Source organism: Miniopterus natalensis, chromosome 21 (genome assembly GCF_054644295.1).
Source record: "Miniopterus natalensis isolate mMinNat1 chromosome 21, mMinNat1.hap1, whole genome shotgun sequence".
NCBI lineage: Eukaryota > Metazoa > Chordata > Mammalia > Chiroptera > Miniopteridae > Miniopterus > Miniopterus natalensis.
Window position 1 is genome coordinate 18,357,789 of NC_142101.1, and position 19,018 is coordinate 18,376,806.

The 19,018-nt window shown below is 43.4% G+C and overlaps 1 protein-coding gene across 1 annotated transcript in view; it reads left to right on the top strand.

Moving 5' to 3' along the window:
* The window catches only part of CFH (complement factor H), a 91,169-nt gene that overhangs the window by 32,615 nt on the left and 39,536 nt on the right, over window positions 1-19,018 (top strand). The window contains exons 19-23 of the mRNA XM_087829060.1: window positions 610-786; window positions 2,341-2,514; window positions 2,705-2,887; window positions 3,403-3,593; window positions 9,009-9,088. Of these exons, the coding sequence (XP_087685186.1) occupies window positions 610-786; window positions 2,341-2,514; window positions 2,705-2,887; window positions 3,403-3,593; window positions 9,009-9,088 (805 nt within the window). The remainder of the gene's footprint in view (window positions 1-609; window positions 787-2,340; window positions 2,515-2,704; window positions 2,888-3,402; window positions 3,594-9,008; window positions 9,089-19,018) is intronic.

Sequence of the window (19,018 nt, forward strand, 5' to 3'; positions counted from 1 at the left end):
CTAGAAAGTTCTGGATTCTGGTTGAGAATTCATAGCCCCAGTAATATGAAAACTTTGGCAACAGGGGCCGAAGTATTTCATTTTGACGTCATCTGAGTTCACTTTCCACGTGTCCAATGGACATCCCATCGCTCTTCCTGTATCACAGCTGGTCCCTGCCTACCAATCTCAGCATTATTCAATTCACCTTTTAGTTTATCAGTTATCTCCTTATAAGTACATAATTTTCAAAGATGTTTGATGTAATTATGGGAAACAGATTTAGACAGAAGCAAAACATAGGAATATGTACATGCTGTAGGTGGTCCGTATGGACAAATAAGAATTTGGATGTAAGAAGTTGGTCTCAAGCGTTACCTGTCTGCCCATCTCCTCGGGCTTTCAATATCACCGTTCCCGCGGTACACTTTGGAGAAATGTAGAATTATTCAGTGTAATTAAGTCACGACTGCTAACATATTTCCAAGTTACAAGAAAAATATTATACAGGATGCATTGGTTTGGTATATACCTAATATTCTAGATTATGATTATTGGCCAATATGTGTTTTTAAAGCTTTACTGAACAAGTATATGGGTGTTTTTTTGTTTTGTGTATGTGCGTTTCAGAAGCAACTTGTTCTCAGCCACCCAGCTTTGATAATGCCATCTTTGTGGCCCCGAGGAAGACATTATATAGGTCAGGAGACAGAGTGACTTATAGATGTCAAGAATATTACCAAATGGATGGACTCAATTATGTAACATGTAAGAACAACAGGTGGATAGGATCTCTAACATGCAAAGGTATGTTGATGAAATTTTAAAATTTATTTTTATTATTACTTTTTAATATGTCTTTACTGATTTCAGAGAGAAGAAGGGCGAAGGTGGAGAGGTGAGAGAGAGAGAAACATCAATGATGAGAGTCATTGATCGGCTGCCTCCTGCACACCCTGGACTGGGGACCGAGTCGGCAGCCTGGGCCTGGGCCCTGACCGGGAATCGAACCCCGATCTCCTGGGTCAGAGGTCGATGCTCAACCAATGAGCCACACCAGCTGGGTGAAAATTTGTTTTTAAAGTGTCTTTAATAATATAATACAAAATTGCTTCTTGCATCAATAAAAAAAAGACATAGGTTCTGGTTTAGGCCAGACCGAGGAAGGTTAACGCCTTAACCTAGAGGAGTGAGTGTGTCCTCAGAGGTGGGCGTTGGAGCCCCAGAGGTCTCAGCCGCATCGGAGTCCCTGGGGGATTGGTAGGACTGCAAATGGAAATCCACAGGCTCAGCTACCTCGGAATCAGAAACTCCAGGGCTGTGACCCAGAAACTTGAAGAATTCCCAGCAGAGTCTACGCACACATTTTTCCGGGAACAGTAGCTTTAGCCTGTGATTCCTTTATATCCACCTGAACCTCTCCCGGGAGCTGCACATTGCTCACTGCAGCGCCCGTAAGCACGCCAATGACCGAAGAGTATTTTTATAAAAATTATAAATTCCATTTCCCTCAATTTCTGTTTGGATCTTCTAAGTGGTCTTCTTCCTTCACCTGCTTGGTTATCCCTCTGAGCACGTTGATTCTTAATTTTTTCTCGGTGCGTCTTTTTCTAAGGACCTGAAGCTACAATTCAAAAGCATGTTTGCAAACCAAATTCTGATGCCAAATAATCTCTTTATTATGAGTTTCTAGGGTTTATAAATCCATTTTGAATTTATATAATTTATGTTTATTTTATTAAATGTGAAGGAAAATGACCAGAAAAACCATCACCCTTTTTTTCTTTGCCTTTAAAAGAAATTGTTTAAATCTGTAGTGAATTTATTGGGGTGACATTGGTTAATAAATGCTGTTGGGAAAATTGGACAGATACAAGCAAAACAATGAAATTGGGTCACCTTCTTACACCCTACACAAGAGTAAACTCAAAATGGATTAAAGACTTAATGTAAGATTCAAAACCATAAAAATCCTAGAAGAAAACATAGGCAGTAAAATCTCGGACATTTCTCGTAGCAGCATTTTCTCAGATGTGTCTCCTCGGGCAAGGGAAATAAAAGAAAAAATAAGCAAATGGGACTACATCAAAATAAAAGGTTTTGCAGAGCAAGGTCATCACTTTGATGGGCCTGAAAATCTCTATTAACCTTCGAGAGAGGATGGGGAAGAAGCTTAACTCACCCAGAAAAATATTGCTTTATCTCCTTTGTCGCTCTTCTGTGTAAATTTGTGGAAATGTCCAGTCTTAATGACAGGTGAACTGCTGGCTTTAAGTGCCCAGAAGCAGGTGGGAATCCCGTTGGCCGATGTGCGTTCTCACGAGCGCAGCTTGGGGACCCGTGTTGTTTCCTTCTGCTCAGATACTTCCTGCGGCAGCCCCCCCGCCGTGGAAAACGCCTTTGTGCAAAACAACATGCCCCGGTATTCGTCTGGCGACACAGTACGTTACGCGTGCAAGAACTCTTTGGACCTCTTCGGCAACCCAGAAGTGTCATGTTTAAATGGGAACTGGACAGACCCACCTCAGTGCAAAGGTAGGGTGTCAGTCCCCGTCCCCCGTCTCTGTGCAAAATACTTGGAGTGGGCACCTGGCTCTAGTGCTGCGGCCCAGCCGCCCTTCATTGGGTGATTCGGGCTGAAAGGGGCCAGTGTCCCTTCCACCTAGCCCACGGCCACCTGAAGATCTGCCGATCACTCAGTAAATCCAATAACATCTCTTTTTAGAGTCCAGGTGGAAATGTGGGCCCCCTCCTACTATTGACAATGGAGACATTACCACGTACCCATTGGCACACTATGCTCCGGGGTCTTCAGTGGAGTATCAGTGTCAGTCCTACTACGAACTTCAGGGAAACAGGAAAATAGAGTGTCGCGATGGAAAGTGGAGTGAGCCACCGAAATGCTTAGGTGAGTCCTTTACTGTCCTTGTGGGCCCCGGGAAATACATGCAGTGACTGTCATGCTTTGCTGTTTAGAACAGAACTTTCACGGACTATCAGCCACTCTCTTAGATGCTTGACAGCCAAATAGTAATACGCGAGGTTACGAAGTTTGAGAAATTCGTGAGCAACCAAAAGCTATTTGTCTTTATTTTACTTCATTTTCCCCATCACCATTTATTCCCCTGCACCCTCCCCACCTCCGCCCACCCCCTTCAGCGATTCTTCAGTGAAAGCTCTTCATAGTGGACTCGGGCCGACATGTGATGATCACGCGTTACAGATAGTACCTCATTTTACTGCCATTGGTCGTCTTAAATGACTCACGTGTACATGATGGGTTTTCAGTGCATTGGTTTGGAAAAGATTTTGAGAATAAATTCCTGGATCTGTGTAGAAGATTCTACATGAAAATCTAAAATTCTGTGGAAAATATTTGGATACTAATTAATGCTTTATGTTCCCTTTTTTTTTTTCCTTCAGACGCTTGTGTAATATCAGAAGAAACCATGGAAAAACATCACATAAGGCTTAAATGGATAGATGCAAAAAAAATTTATTCAAGAACAGATGACTATATTGAGTTTACATGTGAATCCGGATACAGAAAGGTGTCACCAGACTCTGCATTCCGAGCACTCTGTCTAGAAGGGAAAGTGGCATATCCCACTTGTGCATGAAATGACACTTACGTGGCAGTCTTAAAATCAAAGTAGGCACATTCATTCAGAATTTTTTTATTATTAAGCCAAATTCTTCACAATTTAGTTTTTCAAGTAGGTTTAACTCATTTTTATTCATAACTCAAAGTTTGTGTTAAGTATTCTGTGGACGATGTCATTAGAATCCGAGAGACCAATGAATCACTTCCTAAAAGCATCTCATTAAAATGGGAGAAACCCAAAGGCTGCGTGTTCTGTTCCTGAAATGTCTGTGGCCCGAACTGAGCTGCGTTCCCGGCCCGCTCCCACCCCGCGTTCCCCTCACTTCTCGAAGCTTCCTCACAACCGCTGAGGCTTTTGAGACTCTTATGTCAGAGGAAATGGGAAGACATGCTTGTCTGCACCTTCAACATAAAATTACTTCACAAACACGTAAAAACCAAACTCTGTCACACCCGTGCTGCCAATTAGACGTTAAAGGTTATTAGTTAGTGTTGCTTCTCTACCAGTAGCTTAATACACCCCAAAAGTGACGAGATGCGAGACCCTCTGCATGTCCATCTAGCAGGTGTAATAATTCAGACAAATCATAGAGAGGTGCTAGAACCTCAGTGGGGCAGAGCCGTTGTAACACGGACATGAAAACTGATGAAATACAAGGTCAGGGACAGTCACACCCGCACATCCGCACAATGTGCCCTGAGCGGTGCCCAGAAGTCTACAGGACAAAGGCCGGGAGGAGGTACAGGGACGCGCTCCCTCCACCGCAGGGAACCGGCGCGCGGGTCTTCAATTCCTGTGTTTCCCACTTCTCTGTCCTCAACATATGTCCCCCCGAACCACAAGACATGCTAGTGTAACATAAACAGACCCCGAGGGCAGGAGCGTGCGGCCTGAGAGGCGTAGAGAACTCTGCCACGGCCAGGCGGACACTGTCAGGACAGACTCCCCAAGGGAGGCTAGCGGGCCATCAGGCAATCTCATAGGCTTCTGGTTCCCATAGGGGTGTGTTGTCAACCTGTTGAACAGCCCCCCTCTTTGGTAGATGATACATGGCCCCCCGTGGAGTTTTCGTGTGTACTTTGTACCGAATGTGCTTTCGTGCGCTAGTGTTGTAAGTACCATCTGTTTGGGGTTTCTCTGAACTTTCTGATGGACACCAGTCTCTTTTCCATATTGTTGTTTTCGTTTAGAGACAATAGGATCGTCACATTTCATCTCACACTTCTGTGATATAAATTAGAAATAGTCTCCAGGTTGTTACTGGCTTTTGGAGTTCATGCTCATTTTCTGAGCAGAAAGTTTTGAATTGTATGTTCTTACAATTATGACCCGGACTGAATGTACTCTGTGTGCGGGTGCGTATTTCTGGACTCCCTCCTTCCCACGACACCCTCACACCGTGATAAACTGACTATTTTCCATCTAGGTATTTAGGGTTAAAAACCTTCCGGTTGTTTTAAGGAATTTTCGAATCATGTTGTCAGTGATTTTGTTGTTGTTAAATAGGGTCCTTTTACTTGGGCCATATTGAAAGCATAAATTAATTGAGAATTGACATCTCACTGATAGCAAGTCTTCCGATCCACAAACATCATGGGCCTCATCATCTATTTGTCTTTAAATTTTTTCTCAGTAATGTTTTGCAGTTTGCAGTGTAGCGATCTTACCAATATTTTGTCAAATTTATCCCTTAATATTTTAAGGGTTTTTTTTAATGTTTATAAAAGATAGTGTTCTTTTTAACATTTCATTTTCTAAGATTTTTTTCCCCCCAATATAAAGAAAATGCTTTTGTGTATTAGTTCCAGTAACTCTCTTTTTGTGAAATTCTGAGAGTTTTTTTCAATTACAAATTCATATTCTACGCTCTCCTTACGCTGTTCACGCTGTTTTCCCTGCCTCAGTGAATTGGAAATCACCTGGGCCGAATGTTTTATCATTAAGACACTTTTCATGTTCTCTGGTGTTTCCCTTTTGAACTTCATTGTATCTGATGTTACCAGAACCACTCACGTTTTACACAATTGCTTAATACAAGGTTTGCAGTTTTCAACGTTCTGTTTTTATGGTGTCACTTTTTTTTGTTTTGTTTTGCTTTTTAAATATATTTTTATTGATTTCAGAGAGAGGAGGGAGAGGGAGAGAAACATCAATGATGAGAGTCATTGACCCGCTGCCCCCTGGGGACCCCCTGACCGGGATCGAACCCCTGACTTCCTGGATCCCGGGTCGATGCTCAACCGCTGAGCCAGGCCACCGGGCACGATGTCATGTTTTGTAATTGGCGTTTAGTTTTAATTTAACATCAGTAGTGAATATTGATGGCTTATTTATGCCATTTGCTAATCGCTGCTCATTTGTGCCATCTGTGTGTCAGCATTCCTGAGAACCCCCCGCATTCTTTCCATGAGCCTGTGCTTTCAGCATTTCATTTTATACCATTTGTTGGTTATTAAGTGTCTGTGTTTTTAGTAATTGATCTAGGGCTTTTCATATACGTTTTTGGCAGTCACAGTAGTAGATTATTAATGAAAAATGGAGGGGCTTTTGCAAAACTCACTGAACTTTGATATTTACTGAGTCACCTCGATAAACTAGCTTCTGGTGTTTCCCTTAAATTCGCGTTTCACAACTGCTCGTGCAGCGGATCTGAAACCTCGCGGCCCAGCACCTGTTGGTGCAGCACCGGGCGCCCCAACATGCTGCTGCTGGTCAGCGTCCTGCTCGCCCTGTGGGCCTCCTGGGCTCAGGGACAGGGTAAGTTGAAAACGACCTGAGTGTTTAGCTTCCTTCTTAAATGTGACCTTGTCCGGGCTCGTTTGTCTTCTTGCTGTTGCGGGTGTTAATCCTAACCCCAAGGATATTTTTCCTATTGCGACAGAGAGAAACTTCGATGTAGGAGACACATCGACCGGTTGCCTTCCCCACGCGCCCCAGCCTGGGCCAGGCGTCGAACCTGGAACCCAACAGGCAGCCCTTCGGGGCCCGGCCGAAGCTCTAACCCCGCAGGCACCCCGGCCAGGGCTGTCTGGGCTTTTTGAAAGAATTGTCGAGTGGAAAGTATCTGTGCTGTAAGGTGACACTAAGGAGCAATCGATGGAATAATTGTCATGTACCCACCCGGGGGGATTAAAGTAGATTGTTTTCTGTCTTCTGAGTTCCACAGTGTGGGAGCCACTCCACAGGGACTGGGGGGAGTCATGTGAAGATGCTCCTGATAGTGTGGCTAGAAAACATGTCACAGAAAAGCTAGATTATGTCTCCAAAACGTCTGGGGGACTCTGACTTCTATACACGAAAATTTGCAGAGCAATGCATATTTTCGTCATCTTAGAAATGACACTGATTTTATACATTCTTATGTCAAATGTCATCAGGCCATAAGTTTTTTAAATGTTTACAACATTTTAATTTTAATGTTATAAAGTTAGTACAGGTCATCAATATTATAATCAATTTAATATTTTACCAAAATTGGCTATATGTGAGAGATGTATTTCTTTTTTTAAATAAATATTTTCGTATACATAGAGATAAAAGGGGGAGATCTGTAATACTTCCAACAATAAAGATAAATTATTAAAATAAATATATTCTTAATTTCCAGTGTAATCTCAATACATTTTAATTGGTGTTTAGAAACCATGGACAATTGTTGAAAATTTAAACATTTTTAAAAGCACTAGTTATTATTACATTTTCAAATACTGCACTGTCATTTTCTGTCTGTCATTTATTTTATAACTCAGTCCTCCCATTTTTGAGTTACCATAAATTAAACTTCCAGTAAGCCCAGGTATGAGTAGAGTATGCATCCCTGTGCATTATTAATTTCATAATTTGTTGCATGTTGGAGTTTGTATGTTGTTTAGTTGGGTCAATTTCCTTCAGTAACAACGATAACAACACAGCAAAGCTCCCTAAGTGTCCAGTTAACAGCACCCCAGTCCCTGGTGCACTCACAGGAGGGGCTTGAGCGTCCACTGATGTGATGTCTGGGAGCCGTCCTGGGACCAGTCCCTCCTGGGTCTGGAGGGACAACCCTACCAGGCGCCTGGGAGGACGGGACTCAGAATATTTGTGAACAACCCTTATCACAACTTCACAAGCCAAGGAAGCTGAGGGCAGAGAGAGGTATAGCTGGCCGTCCAAAGTGGCTGAGCGATTGAGGGTCAACCCAGGAACCGAGAGGTCGCGGTTCGACTCCTGGTCAGGGCTCCTGCCCGGGTTGTGGACTCGATCCCCAGCAGGGGGCGCGCAGGGGGCAGCCAATCGGTGAAGTTTCTCTCTCCTGAGTGTTTCTCTCTCTCTCTCCCTCTCCCTTGCTCTCTCTGAAATCAATAAAGATTTTTTTTTTTCAACACCAGGCAAGAGTACCACCATTTAACACCTAGTATACTAGTCACTGATGGCTGTGTAACAAATTCCCCCAAACACACTGTCTTAAAACAACAGCCCCTCTGGTCAGTCCCATTGTTGGCAGGGGCAGGATTTGGAAGCGGCTTAGCTGCCTCACCTGAAGCCACTCCCTGCCCCGCTGCCCTGGGAGGCTGGCCAGGCGGGGGCTGGGCTGGGCTGGGCTGCAGGATGCACTTCCAAGAGGGCCCACGCCCAGGACTCCTGCAGGAGGCTCAGGGTCAGTCCACCTGGGTGTCCCCACAGGGCCTTGACTCGCCCAGAGCCAGTGACCTGAGAGACCTGGAGAGGCCTCCGGGCCATTTATGACCTGGCCGCGCAGCGCCCCTCAGCCGCACCTGCTCCTGAGAACAGAGGCCCTCAGTCCAGCCTCACCAAGGGGAGGGGACTGGGCTCCTCGGAGGAGGGAGACAATGTCCTGTGGGAGACACTGTTGATTTTCTAAAGTCATCACGTGCCACCAAATGCCACGCAGTTCAACAGGCTATTTTATTTCTACCCGATTCTTTCGCCCCTTTCCAAGGGTTTTCTGTCTCTGCAACCGCACTGCTTTTCTTTACCTATCAGCTCATTGTAAAGGGGCCCACACTGAAGCTGGATCTTCCGTGAGTGAAAAGTGAACTGATACAAACAGCAGGCCAGTGGCCTCGGTGTTGATTCAAGGCCAAGTCCAAGTGAGTGTTAACGTGCGGTTCCCTTAAAGGGGCTGCTGCCACCACCAAGAAACAGACCTCAGGGCGCGTAGGAAGATGCTTCATTATTGACTGATTGATTTAGATAAAATAGACACATAAAGTTATATTAATTTCAGGTGCACAGCATAATGGTTTGATGTTTTTATACACTGTGAAATGGTCACGAGTGTTATTTACCTCATGTGAATTGTATAACTTTTCTTGTCTTAGAATCACAAATGCAATGAGTGTAATTGAAACAATTTCTCTCTCATTTGATGTTTATTAAGGTAAAACATTAAGTATACTGTTTTCTGTTTGCTTCTATTGCTAGTTCAGCCCTGTGACTTTCCAGATATACCACATGGATACCTACATCATGAAGCAAGATATAAACCACATTTTCCAGTATCAGTAGGAAAATCGTATTACTATTCCTGTCATAGCAACTATGTGACTCCTTCAGAGAGTAGTTGGGAGTACCTTAGATGCACACGAGATGGATGGTCGCCAAAAGTGCCCTGCCTCAGTAAGTAAACCTCTCATCCTGTGCATGTGGAAACATTTCAGAGCGGAGAAAGCAAAACACGAGTACAGTTCAGCCTGCGTGAGACAGTTAAGGTCGAGGGAAAGATCAGTGTAAGGTTTTGTTTTATGAGGAGCCCCTCATTAAAAACACGAGAGATAAAAATAAAGACTGAAAATACTTATGTCATTTATACATAGTAAGTTGTGAAAACTACAGATAAAGAACATATCATATTATTTTTTATTTTCTAGCAAAGTTCACTTTTTCTTAAGCTATGTGTTATTTGGGGTACTTATGTATTCTGATTTAAATATTGTAAAGATAAGTTTTAATTTATTATCTTGACCAAATTAATGTGTATGTTTTTTCATTATCTTAGGAAAATGTGTTTTCAATCATTTGGAAAATGGACACTCTCCATGGTATGAACACAGATATTTACAGGGTCAGTCCCTAAAAGTTAACTGCTATCAGGGCTACAGTCTTGAAAATCAGCAGACCACAATGACCTGTACAGAGGATGGATGGGTTCCTCCTCCCAAATGCATCCGTGTCGGTAAGAAACTGCCCTAAGATCCAGTCTGCCTGGTTATCTAGGCCTCACCTGTACTAACTGTGGCAGAATGTTTCAACCAGCTTCTTGTTTTGCCAATGGACTTATTTGGTTTTATTTTTTCCAGTGTGTATGAGTGGAAACGCCAATTTCTTGATATATTAATAGCAAAATAAAGAAAACTACCAAAAGACCATAAAGAGCAAACCTGTAATAATAGCGTTTCATAATCAAGATGACAGGTTAGGAGTTTCTATTGACTTCCCCACAAAGAACACTGATTCTGACAGTCACCCATGGATGAGAGCATCTTTGGGGGGTCCAGAACCCAGCAGAGAAGTTTCAGTCACCATTGGAGCAAAAAGATCCAAGATTGGATGCATTGAAGACACTGAGAGCAACAGTTCCACCTTCCTGAGCTCCTCCTTCCCTGAAGTGTCCCTCTTGGGCGTTTGGGCTTGGAGACGTCGAGTCTTACTGGTTGTGTATTTGGTTTGGGAAGGCTAAGGTGGCTCCAGTCAACGCGATCCAGTCAAGGCTTGTTTTTAAACTAATAAGCCTGGTTTGGAGAGCCTTTTACTCTCAGACTAATTTTTTCAGAATACGGATGAATACGGCCTCTTCTGGTCTCTCTACTAAATGATATGTGTTTAAAGATGTCTTTTCAGTTTGACTGATCAAATAGGAGTGTTTTGCCCGGCCCATGTGGCTCAGCGGTTGAGCCTCAACCTAGGATCCAGGAGATCGCGGTTCGATTCCCCGTCGGGGCACATGCCCGGGTTGGGGGCCCGATCCCCAGTCGGGGGCGTGCAGGAGGCAACCAATCAATGACTCTCTCTCATCATTGATGTTTCTCTCTCTCTCTCTCTCCCTCTCCCTTCCTCTCTCTGAAATCAATAAAGACATAAAAAAAAAAATAATAATGTGAATGTTTTCCAGAGTTGTGTGTGTCCTGGAAATCTTGGAATTTATTGTTTCCTGGTAGCTCTTTCCTCTGCTACTTGCTCTTCCCATTCTCACGGGGTCTCGCCCGGCGCTGTAGTGTCATATATTCCGCCAAAGAACCGAGGGAGCGCTGCGCAGATTTGTGGCGCTCGCTCTTTCATTCCACAGTTCTTTCCACTCTGCTGATCTGGGCTCAAGTTTTGGTGGCGGCACCTCTTCGAGAACAGCGGGTTTCGTTTCTTCTGTTGAGTGTGGCCGACATGCCCTGCTTGGGCTTTCTCTCCCTGTGTTGTAATCTGGAAAGTTCCCACCTGCCCGTGGAGCCACTTTGAGACCAGGCCTCACCTCACTTGCGTCTGTCTACCAGGGGTCACAGGCAGGCACTGGCTGTGTCCATGCTGCCTCACAGGTGATTGTCATCGATTTGGGTCGGCTGCCTCCCGAGCGACCCCAGCTGGGCATCGAGCCCGCAGCCCGGGCCTGAGCCCTGACCGGGAATCGAACCGTGACCTCCTGGATCCTAGGTGGATGCTCAACTGCTGAGCCACACCGGCTGGGCGATATTATTATTTTGGAAAGAGACACCTGCCCTGATGTTTTAGTAGCACCGTTTATTTTAACAGACATTATGAGAATCAGGAATTAAAATGTGTCAAGGGATGTATGCCCACTGCTTGAAAGCAATCACCAGAAGCTCTTCTACTGCTAATTAATTTAACAAAATTCTCCCAATATTATTTGGTTGCTCTCTTAGTGAAATTTGCAAGTGGATCCATTGTTGAGATATAGTAAAGTTGACAAAAAAGAACTAAAAGGGGAGCTGTATAAATTAGAATAGACCCGGTCAAGGGTATAGAACGCAGGTCAAATCCAGCCTGTCCCCTCTTTGTAATCCAAGTTATATTACGGGAGCCTAGCCAGTCCCATTCGTCTATGTATTGTTTGTGGCTACTTTCCCATTACAAAGGCAAGCGGAGTAGTTGGGACAGAGACTTTTTATCTGGTCCTTTATGTAGAAGGATTTCCAAACCCTGGACTGGGTTATCCTATTAGAGTAAGAGAAATATGTTCCAAAATTGCATTAGCCTCATAAGCTAAATTTTATTTCCTACCCATGCTGACCTCCAATGTGGAACGGAAGGGACTCTGCTCATTCTGTTCGTTGCAAGAATCAGAAGTCAGCCACAGGGTCTTTCCATGTCTTTCTGTAGCCACTGCGGCTGGGGAAAAAAAGATTAAAAACTCCCACAATGGCTCTTAAAGAGTCCTTCCTAAAAGGAAACATATTACTGCCACGCTCATTCCACTGCCCTATGCAAAGAAGGGACTCGGAATATTTGGAAAGAGTCCTTACCACAACTTGACAAGTCAAGGAAGTTGAGGGGAGAGGAAAGCAGAGTTGAAGGGATGTATTACGACGTCCTTGCCACACGGGGAACGTCACGATGGATGGGGCAGCTTTGGAGAAAGGGTTCAGGAGAGCAGGGGCACAGACCCTCCAGGCGGCCAAGGTGAGGAGGGGAATGAGTGGGCGGGGAGGGGTGCGAGCTCTGCTCGTTTGAATGCCATTTCGCTCTGTGGGGGACCAAGAAAGGCATCTTTATTGTCATGTACTTGACTGTTTTCGTGGGTACAGATTCCCTCGTAACCCACATGCCCTTTCTCTTCCCAGAAGTAACATGTGAGCCTCCAAGGATTGCAAACAGTCACTTCACTCCTGACAGGACGAAATACAGAGTGGGACAGATAATCAGATACAACTGTAAAAGTGGGTATTACCCTTCCACCCGAGGAAACACGGCGAAATGCACTGACATCGGCTGGGAGCCGCCTCCAAGATGTAGCTGTGAGTTCTGTTCACACCTTGACCTGCTTCTTAATTCTGAAGTTACCTCTGATAAATTTAAAACTAAAGGGGACCGAGTACTTCCAAATCTTTGCCTCACTGACAATGTAAAGCAGAGAATCTAAACCATTCGCTACTCTTCAAAGTAGCGGATTCTAATTAAGATTAAAACCACATTTTTGTTAATAAAAAACTTTTAATCTTTCACTATTCAATGTTAACTATATGTGGATGAATATATATTTATCTCACTAATATAATTCTAATATGTGAATTAAAACACTGGGTAAGAGTACCACCATTTAACACCTAGTATACTAGTCACTGATCGCTGTGTAACAAATTCCCCCAAACACACTGTCTTAAAACAACAGCCTCTCTGGTCAGTCCCATTGTTGGCAGGGGCAGGATTTGGAAGCGGCTTAGCTGCCTCACCTGAAGCCACTCCCTGCCCCGCTGCCCTGGGAGGCTGGCCAGGCGGGGGCTGGGCTGGGCTGGGCTGCAGGATGCACTTCCAAGAGGGCCCACGCCCAGGGCTCCTGCAGGAGGCTCAGGGTCACTCCACCTGGGTGTCCCCACAGGGCTTTGATTCGCCCAGAGCCAGTGACCTGAGAGACCTGGAGAGGCCTCCAGGCCATTTATGACCTGGCCGCGCACCGCCCCTCAGCCGCACCTGCTCCTGAGAACAGAGGCCCTCAGTCCAGCCTCACCAAGGGGAGGGGACTGGGCTCCTCGGAGGAGGGAGACAATGTCCTGTGGGAGACACTGTTGATTTTCTAAAGTCATCACGTGCCACCAAATGCCACGCAGCTCAACAGGGTATTTTATTTCTACCCCTGATTCTTTCTCCCCTTTCCAAGGGTTTTCTGTCTCTGCAACCGCACTGCTTTTCTTTACCTATCAGCTCATTGTAAAGGGGCCCACACTGAAGCTGGATCTTCCGTGAGTGAAAAGTGAACTGATACAAACAGCAGGCCAGTGGCCTCGGTGTTGATTCAAGGCCAAGTCCAAGTGAGTGTTAACGTGCGGTTCCCTTAAAGGGGCTGCTGCCACCACCAGGAAACAGACCTCAGGGCGCGTAGGAAGATGCTTCATTATTGACTGATTGATTTAGATAAAATAGACACATAAAGTTATATTAATTTCAGGTGCACAGCATAATGGTTTGATGTTTTTATACACTGTGAAATGGTCACGAGTGTTATTTACCTCATGTGAATTGTATAACTTTTCTTGTCTTAGAATCACAAATGCAATGAGTGTAATTGAAACAATTTCTCTCTCATTTGATGTTTATTAAGGTAAAACATTAAGTATACTGTTTTCTGTTTGCTTCTATTGCTAGCTCAGCCCTGTGACTTTCCAGATATACCACATGGATACCTACATCATGAAGCAAGATATAAACCATATTTTCCAGTATCAGTAGGAAAATCGTATTACTATTCCTGTCATAGCAACTATGTGACTCCTTCAGAGAGTAGTTGGGAGTACCTTAGATGCACACGAGATGGATGGTCGCCAAAAGTGCCCTGCCTCAGTAAGTAAACCTCTCATCCTGTGCATGTGGAAACATTTCAGAGCGGAGAAGGCAAAACACGAGTACAATTCAGCCTGCGTGAGACAGTTAAGGTCGAGGGAAAGATCAGTGTAAGGTTTTGTTTTATGAGGAGCCCCTCATTAAAAACACGAGAGATAAAAATAAAGACTGAAAATACTTATGTCATTTATACATAGTAAGTTGTGAAAACTACAGATAAAGAACATTTCATATTATTTTTTATTTTCTAGCAAAGTTCACTTTTTCTTAAGCTATGTGTTATTTGGGGTACTTATGTATTCTGATTTAAATATTGTAAAGATAAGTTTTAATTTATTATCTTGACCAAATTAATGTGTATGTTTTTTCATTATCTTAGGAAAATGTGTTTTCAATCATTTGGAAAATGGACACTCTCCATGGTATGAACACAGATATTTACAGGGTCAGTCCCTAAAAGTTAACTGCTATCAGGGCTACAGTCTTGAAAATCAGCAGACCACAATGACCTGTACAGAGGATGGATGGGTTCCTCCTCCCAAATGCATCCGTGTCGGTACGAAACTGCCCTAAGATCCAGTCTGCCTGGTTGTCTAGGCCTCACCTGTACTAACTGTGGCAGAATGTTTCAACCAGCTTCTTGTTTTGCCAATGGACTTATTTGGTTTTATTTTTTCAAGTGTGTATGAGTGGAAATGCCAATTTCTTGATATATTAATAGCAAAATAAAGAAAACTACCAAAAGACCATAAAGAGCAAACCTGTAATAATAGCGTTTCATAATCAAGATGACAGGTTAGGAGTTTCTATTGACTTCCCCACAAAGAACACTGATTCTGACAGTCACCCATGGATGAGAGCATCTTTGGGGGGTCCAGAACCCAGCAGAGAAGTTTCAGTCACCATTGGAGCAAAAAGATCCAAGATTGGATGCATTGAAGACACTGAGAGCAACAGTTCCACCTTCCTGAGCTCCTCCTTCCCTGAAGTGTCCCTCTTGGGCGTTTGGGCTTGGAGACGTCGAGTCTTACTGGTTGTGTATTTGGTTTGGGAAGGCTAAGGTGGCTCCAGTCAACGCGATCCAGTCAAGGCTTGTTTTTAAACTAATAAGCCTGGTTTGGGGAGCCTTTTACTCTCAGACTAATTTTTTCAGAATACGGATGAATACGGCCTCTTCTGGTCTCTCTACTAAATGATATGTGTTTAAAGATGTCTTTTCAGTTTGACTGATCAAATAGGAGTGTTTTGCCCGGCCCATGTGGCTCAGCGGTTGAGCCTCAACCTAGGATCCAGGAGATCGCGGTTCGATTCCCCGTCGGGGCACATGCCCGGGTTGGGGGCCCGATCCCCAGTCGGGGGCGTGCAGGAGGCAACCAATCAATGACTCTCTCTCATCATTGATGTTTCTCTCTCTCTCTCTCTCCCTCTCCCTTCCTCTCTCTGAAATCAATAAAGACATAAAAAAAAAAATAATAATGTGAATGTTTTCCAGAGTTGTGTGTGTCCTGGAAATCTTGGAATTTATTGTTTCCTGGTAGCTCTTTCCTCTGCTACTTGCTCTTCCCATTCTCACGGGGTCTCGCCCGGCGCTGTAGTGTCATATATTCCGCCAAAGAACCGAAGGAGCGCTGCGCAGATTTGTGGCGCTCGCTCTTTCATTCCACAGTTCTTTCCACTCTGCTGATCTGGGCTCAAGTTTTGGTGGCGGCACCTCTTCGAGAACAGCGGGTTTCGTTTCTTCTGTTGAGTGTGGCCGACATGCCCTGCTTGGGCTTTCTCTCCCTGTGTTGTAATCTGGAAAGTTCCCACCTGCCCGTGGAGCCACTTTGAGACCAGGCCTCACCTCACTTGCGTCTGTCTACCAGGGGTCACAGGCAGGCACTGGCTGTGTCCATGCTGCCTCACAGGTGATTGTCATCGATTTGGGTCGGCTGCCTCCCGAGCGACCCCAGCTGGGCATCGAGCCCGCAGCCCGGGCCTGAGCCCTGACCGGGAATCGAACCGTGACCTCCTGGTTCATAGGTCGATGTTCAACCACTGAGCCACACCGGCCGGGCAAAACCAAATCTGGTCCTCAGTGGTTTCCCCGTTGTGTGTGTGTGGCTAGAAGTGTCTTCATTAGTCTTTCCTTGTGTTTATCGATTTTACTCTTTTTTCCAACGAACCACCTTTTATTTAACTACATTTTCTCTCGGGTCTGTTTTCTATTCGCTCCCTGCTCATACTTTCATCTCTTCCAATTTGTTTTTCTTTTATCAGCGTTAATGGGTGTAATTGAAAAATGGGAATTGCATATGCGTAACGTGTTTTCTGTCTCGACATATGCATACGTTGTGAAGTGGCCACCAGATGGAGCTGCTAAACACAGCCATCCCCTCACAGAGTGACCACTGTTTCCCATAGGGGGACAGCACGTAAGCTCTACCTCTCAGCAGTATTTAAAGCAAGTCAGTCTTAGGAAAGGACCCTTTGCTAGGAGAGCTCTGGCATGCTGTAGGGTTCCAGATTCATTAGAGCGGGGTGGGGAACCTCTTTTCCACCTAGGGCCACTTGGATATTTATAACATCACTCTCAGGCCTTACAAAATTATCAACTTAAAAAGTAGCTATGAGAAAAGCTCCTGGACTTACTGACTTTCGAGTTCCCCCTGTGGTTGCCTTGGCAGGGCCAGACCAAAGGACATACATACAGTGCAGGGGCTCCATGTTCCCCACCCCTGCATCAGACAAGCAGATTTATAACAATTTCTTACAAGGCATCTGAGTATTTTAAATCTTGCTTAGCTCCAAAACAAATTTTTTTAATGCCTTGCTTTAATATATTTTCAAAAACTCATAGCTTATTTTCTCTGACACCATACCTTGGGTGATTAGGATTTTTGCAGGTTTTCATTTAAAAATGACTCCTTATTTTTTAGGCTGTAATATTGTCTGAGTCGTTGTGAGAATGTTTACTGACCATACGCTTACATTCTGCTCCTGCTCTCTTCCCTTCAGACATATGTTTAAAATCAGAGGCAAATATTGAGAATGGATTTATTTCTGAGTCTGAATCTACATACACCTTACACAAGGAAATAAAATACAACTGCAGACAAGGTTATATAACAGAGGATGGTCAGACATCGGGATATATTATGTGTCTGCAAAGTGGATGGTCAGCTCAACCCAAATGCGTCAGTAAGTCATTCATGAGGATCCTGTTCAGTATTTAATGACCGTTGAACAAGTTTACTTTAACTGAATTCTCTTTCTTGGGGTGGTGGAAGCTGAGGTGGTAATATTTGAAAAGCTAAATAAAAAGTTTTTGAGAAGGTACAGGTAAATTTTTTTTTTTACCTTCAAAATTAACCACTAGCAGGGTAGATAGAAGCCCGCCTTTCAGTTCAAGGTTTTTGCACCGTAAGACATCCTGTGATTTGCAAACAGGTCAGGGAGGCTTCTGTGTATTCTCATGGAAACTCACCCATTTTCAGCTGAGACCTTTGCCTGTTGTACCTGCCTTTATTTAGGGGGTCAGACTTTTATGTCAGAGTCTTTGTTCCTAGACATGAAAGTTAGTTGTTAAGTAAAAGTATCGGTGCACAGTACATAACGTTGGGATAACTTCACCTGTGTGTTTATATGCTAGATACTGAAGGGCAGGTCGTCTTCTGAAAGACCATTCCCCCTAGAAAACCCACGGAACAGTTAGTGGAGCCTGCGAAATGCTTCCAGACGGAACTGGATTCTATCCTGTTGACAGATTCCTCTGCTTTACTGCCTCCATGTTTATGAACATTTCCTAAGAACAGCTTCCTCATTTTTTCTTACTCATCCCAAGATACACATTGATATTTTCCATTCACTTTAGGTGAAGGGGACATTTAAAATGCCCATTCCTATTATTTTTATTTTTTTTCCAATTGAATCACTTCCGAATCACTTTCGGAAGTACCGAAAGAAGAAATGATAGAGGTTGAATCCATATCAGACTCATTTTATATTAAATTGAGATTGGTTATTCATTACAACACTCTTAATAGGAAAGAAAAAATGCCTCTATTATTCTTGTTATTATTATAGTTTTGCTTTCTTTTTTTTAAACCTTTAAGCTAGCTGACTGCATAATATGTTATAAAATTTGAGGTAAACTATTTAAACCTTTATTAACATCACTCCAGAAAAGAGTTAGTGAAAACTGAGACCATTTTTAACATTTTGTTTTCCTATACTAATTATAAATATAGAACTGTCTTTACATTCAATCTTGATAAGCATAAAAGAATATACAAAGAAGAATATATATTAAGAAGTATCTGTAAAAGCTAAATTAACATGTGAGCTTTAAAAATTAGTATGCTTTAAAGTAGAATTTTATAGTGTTAAAAATTTACTTTCACTGTTGAAAATTAATTTTGTGTTGAACCAGTTCATTTTCTCAAGCATGTATTTCACAGCTGCTAACAAGTTTGGCATCTGCATTCAAGAAATGCTATTCTGCTTTGTTAAAAAAAAAAAAAGTATAATGCATCTGCTATGGCCTGTTTTACTGCGAGCATGGAATAAATGTCTAACTTTAAATGAATTGAGAAAAATGCTCCTAAAATGAACTTTTTGGGTGATTTAGGCAATGGTGAAACTGCTGTGTAGAAATACATGTTTGTATTATGAGTAACGATTTTAGGACAATGATTTCCCACTGGTACGCTTAGACTATTTTTATGTGATACATAATTTATTAGCACATGCTAAGTGATAAAGCTTTTTCTGTTCTTGGGATGGAACTTATGCAATTGGATTGTCCGTTAAATAATATTAGAAATGAAATCTTCAATTCTATTATGCATTAGAATCTTGTGATATGCCAGTATTTGAGAATGCCAGAGCCAAGAGTGATGGCACGTGGTTTAAGGTCAAAGACAGGTTGGCCTATGAATGCCAGGACGGAT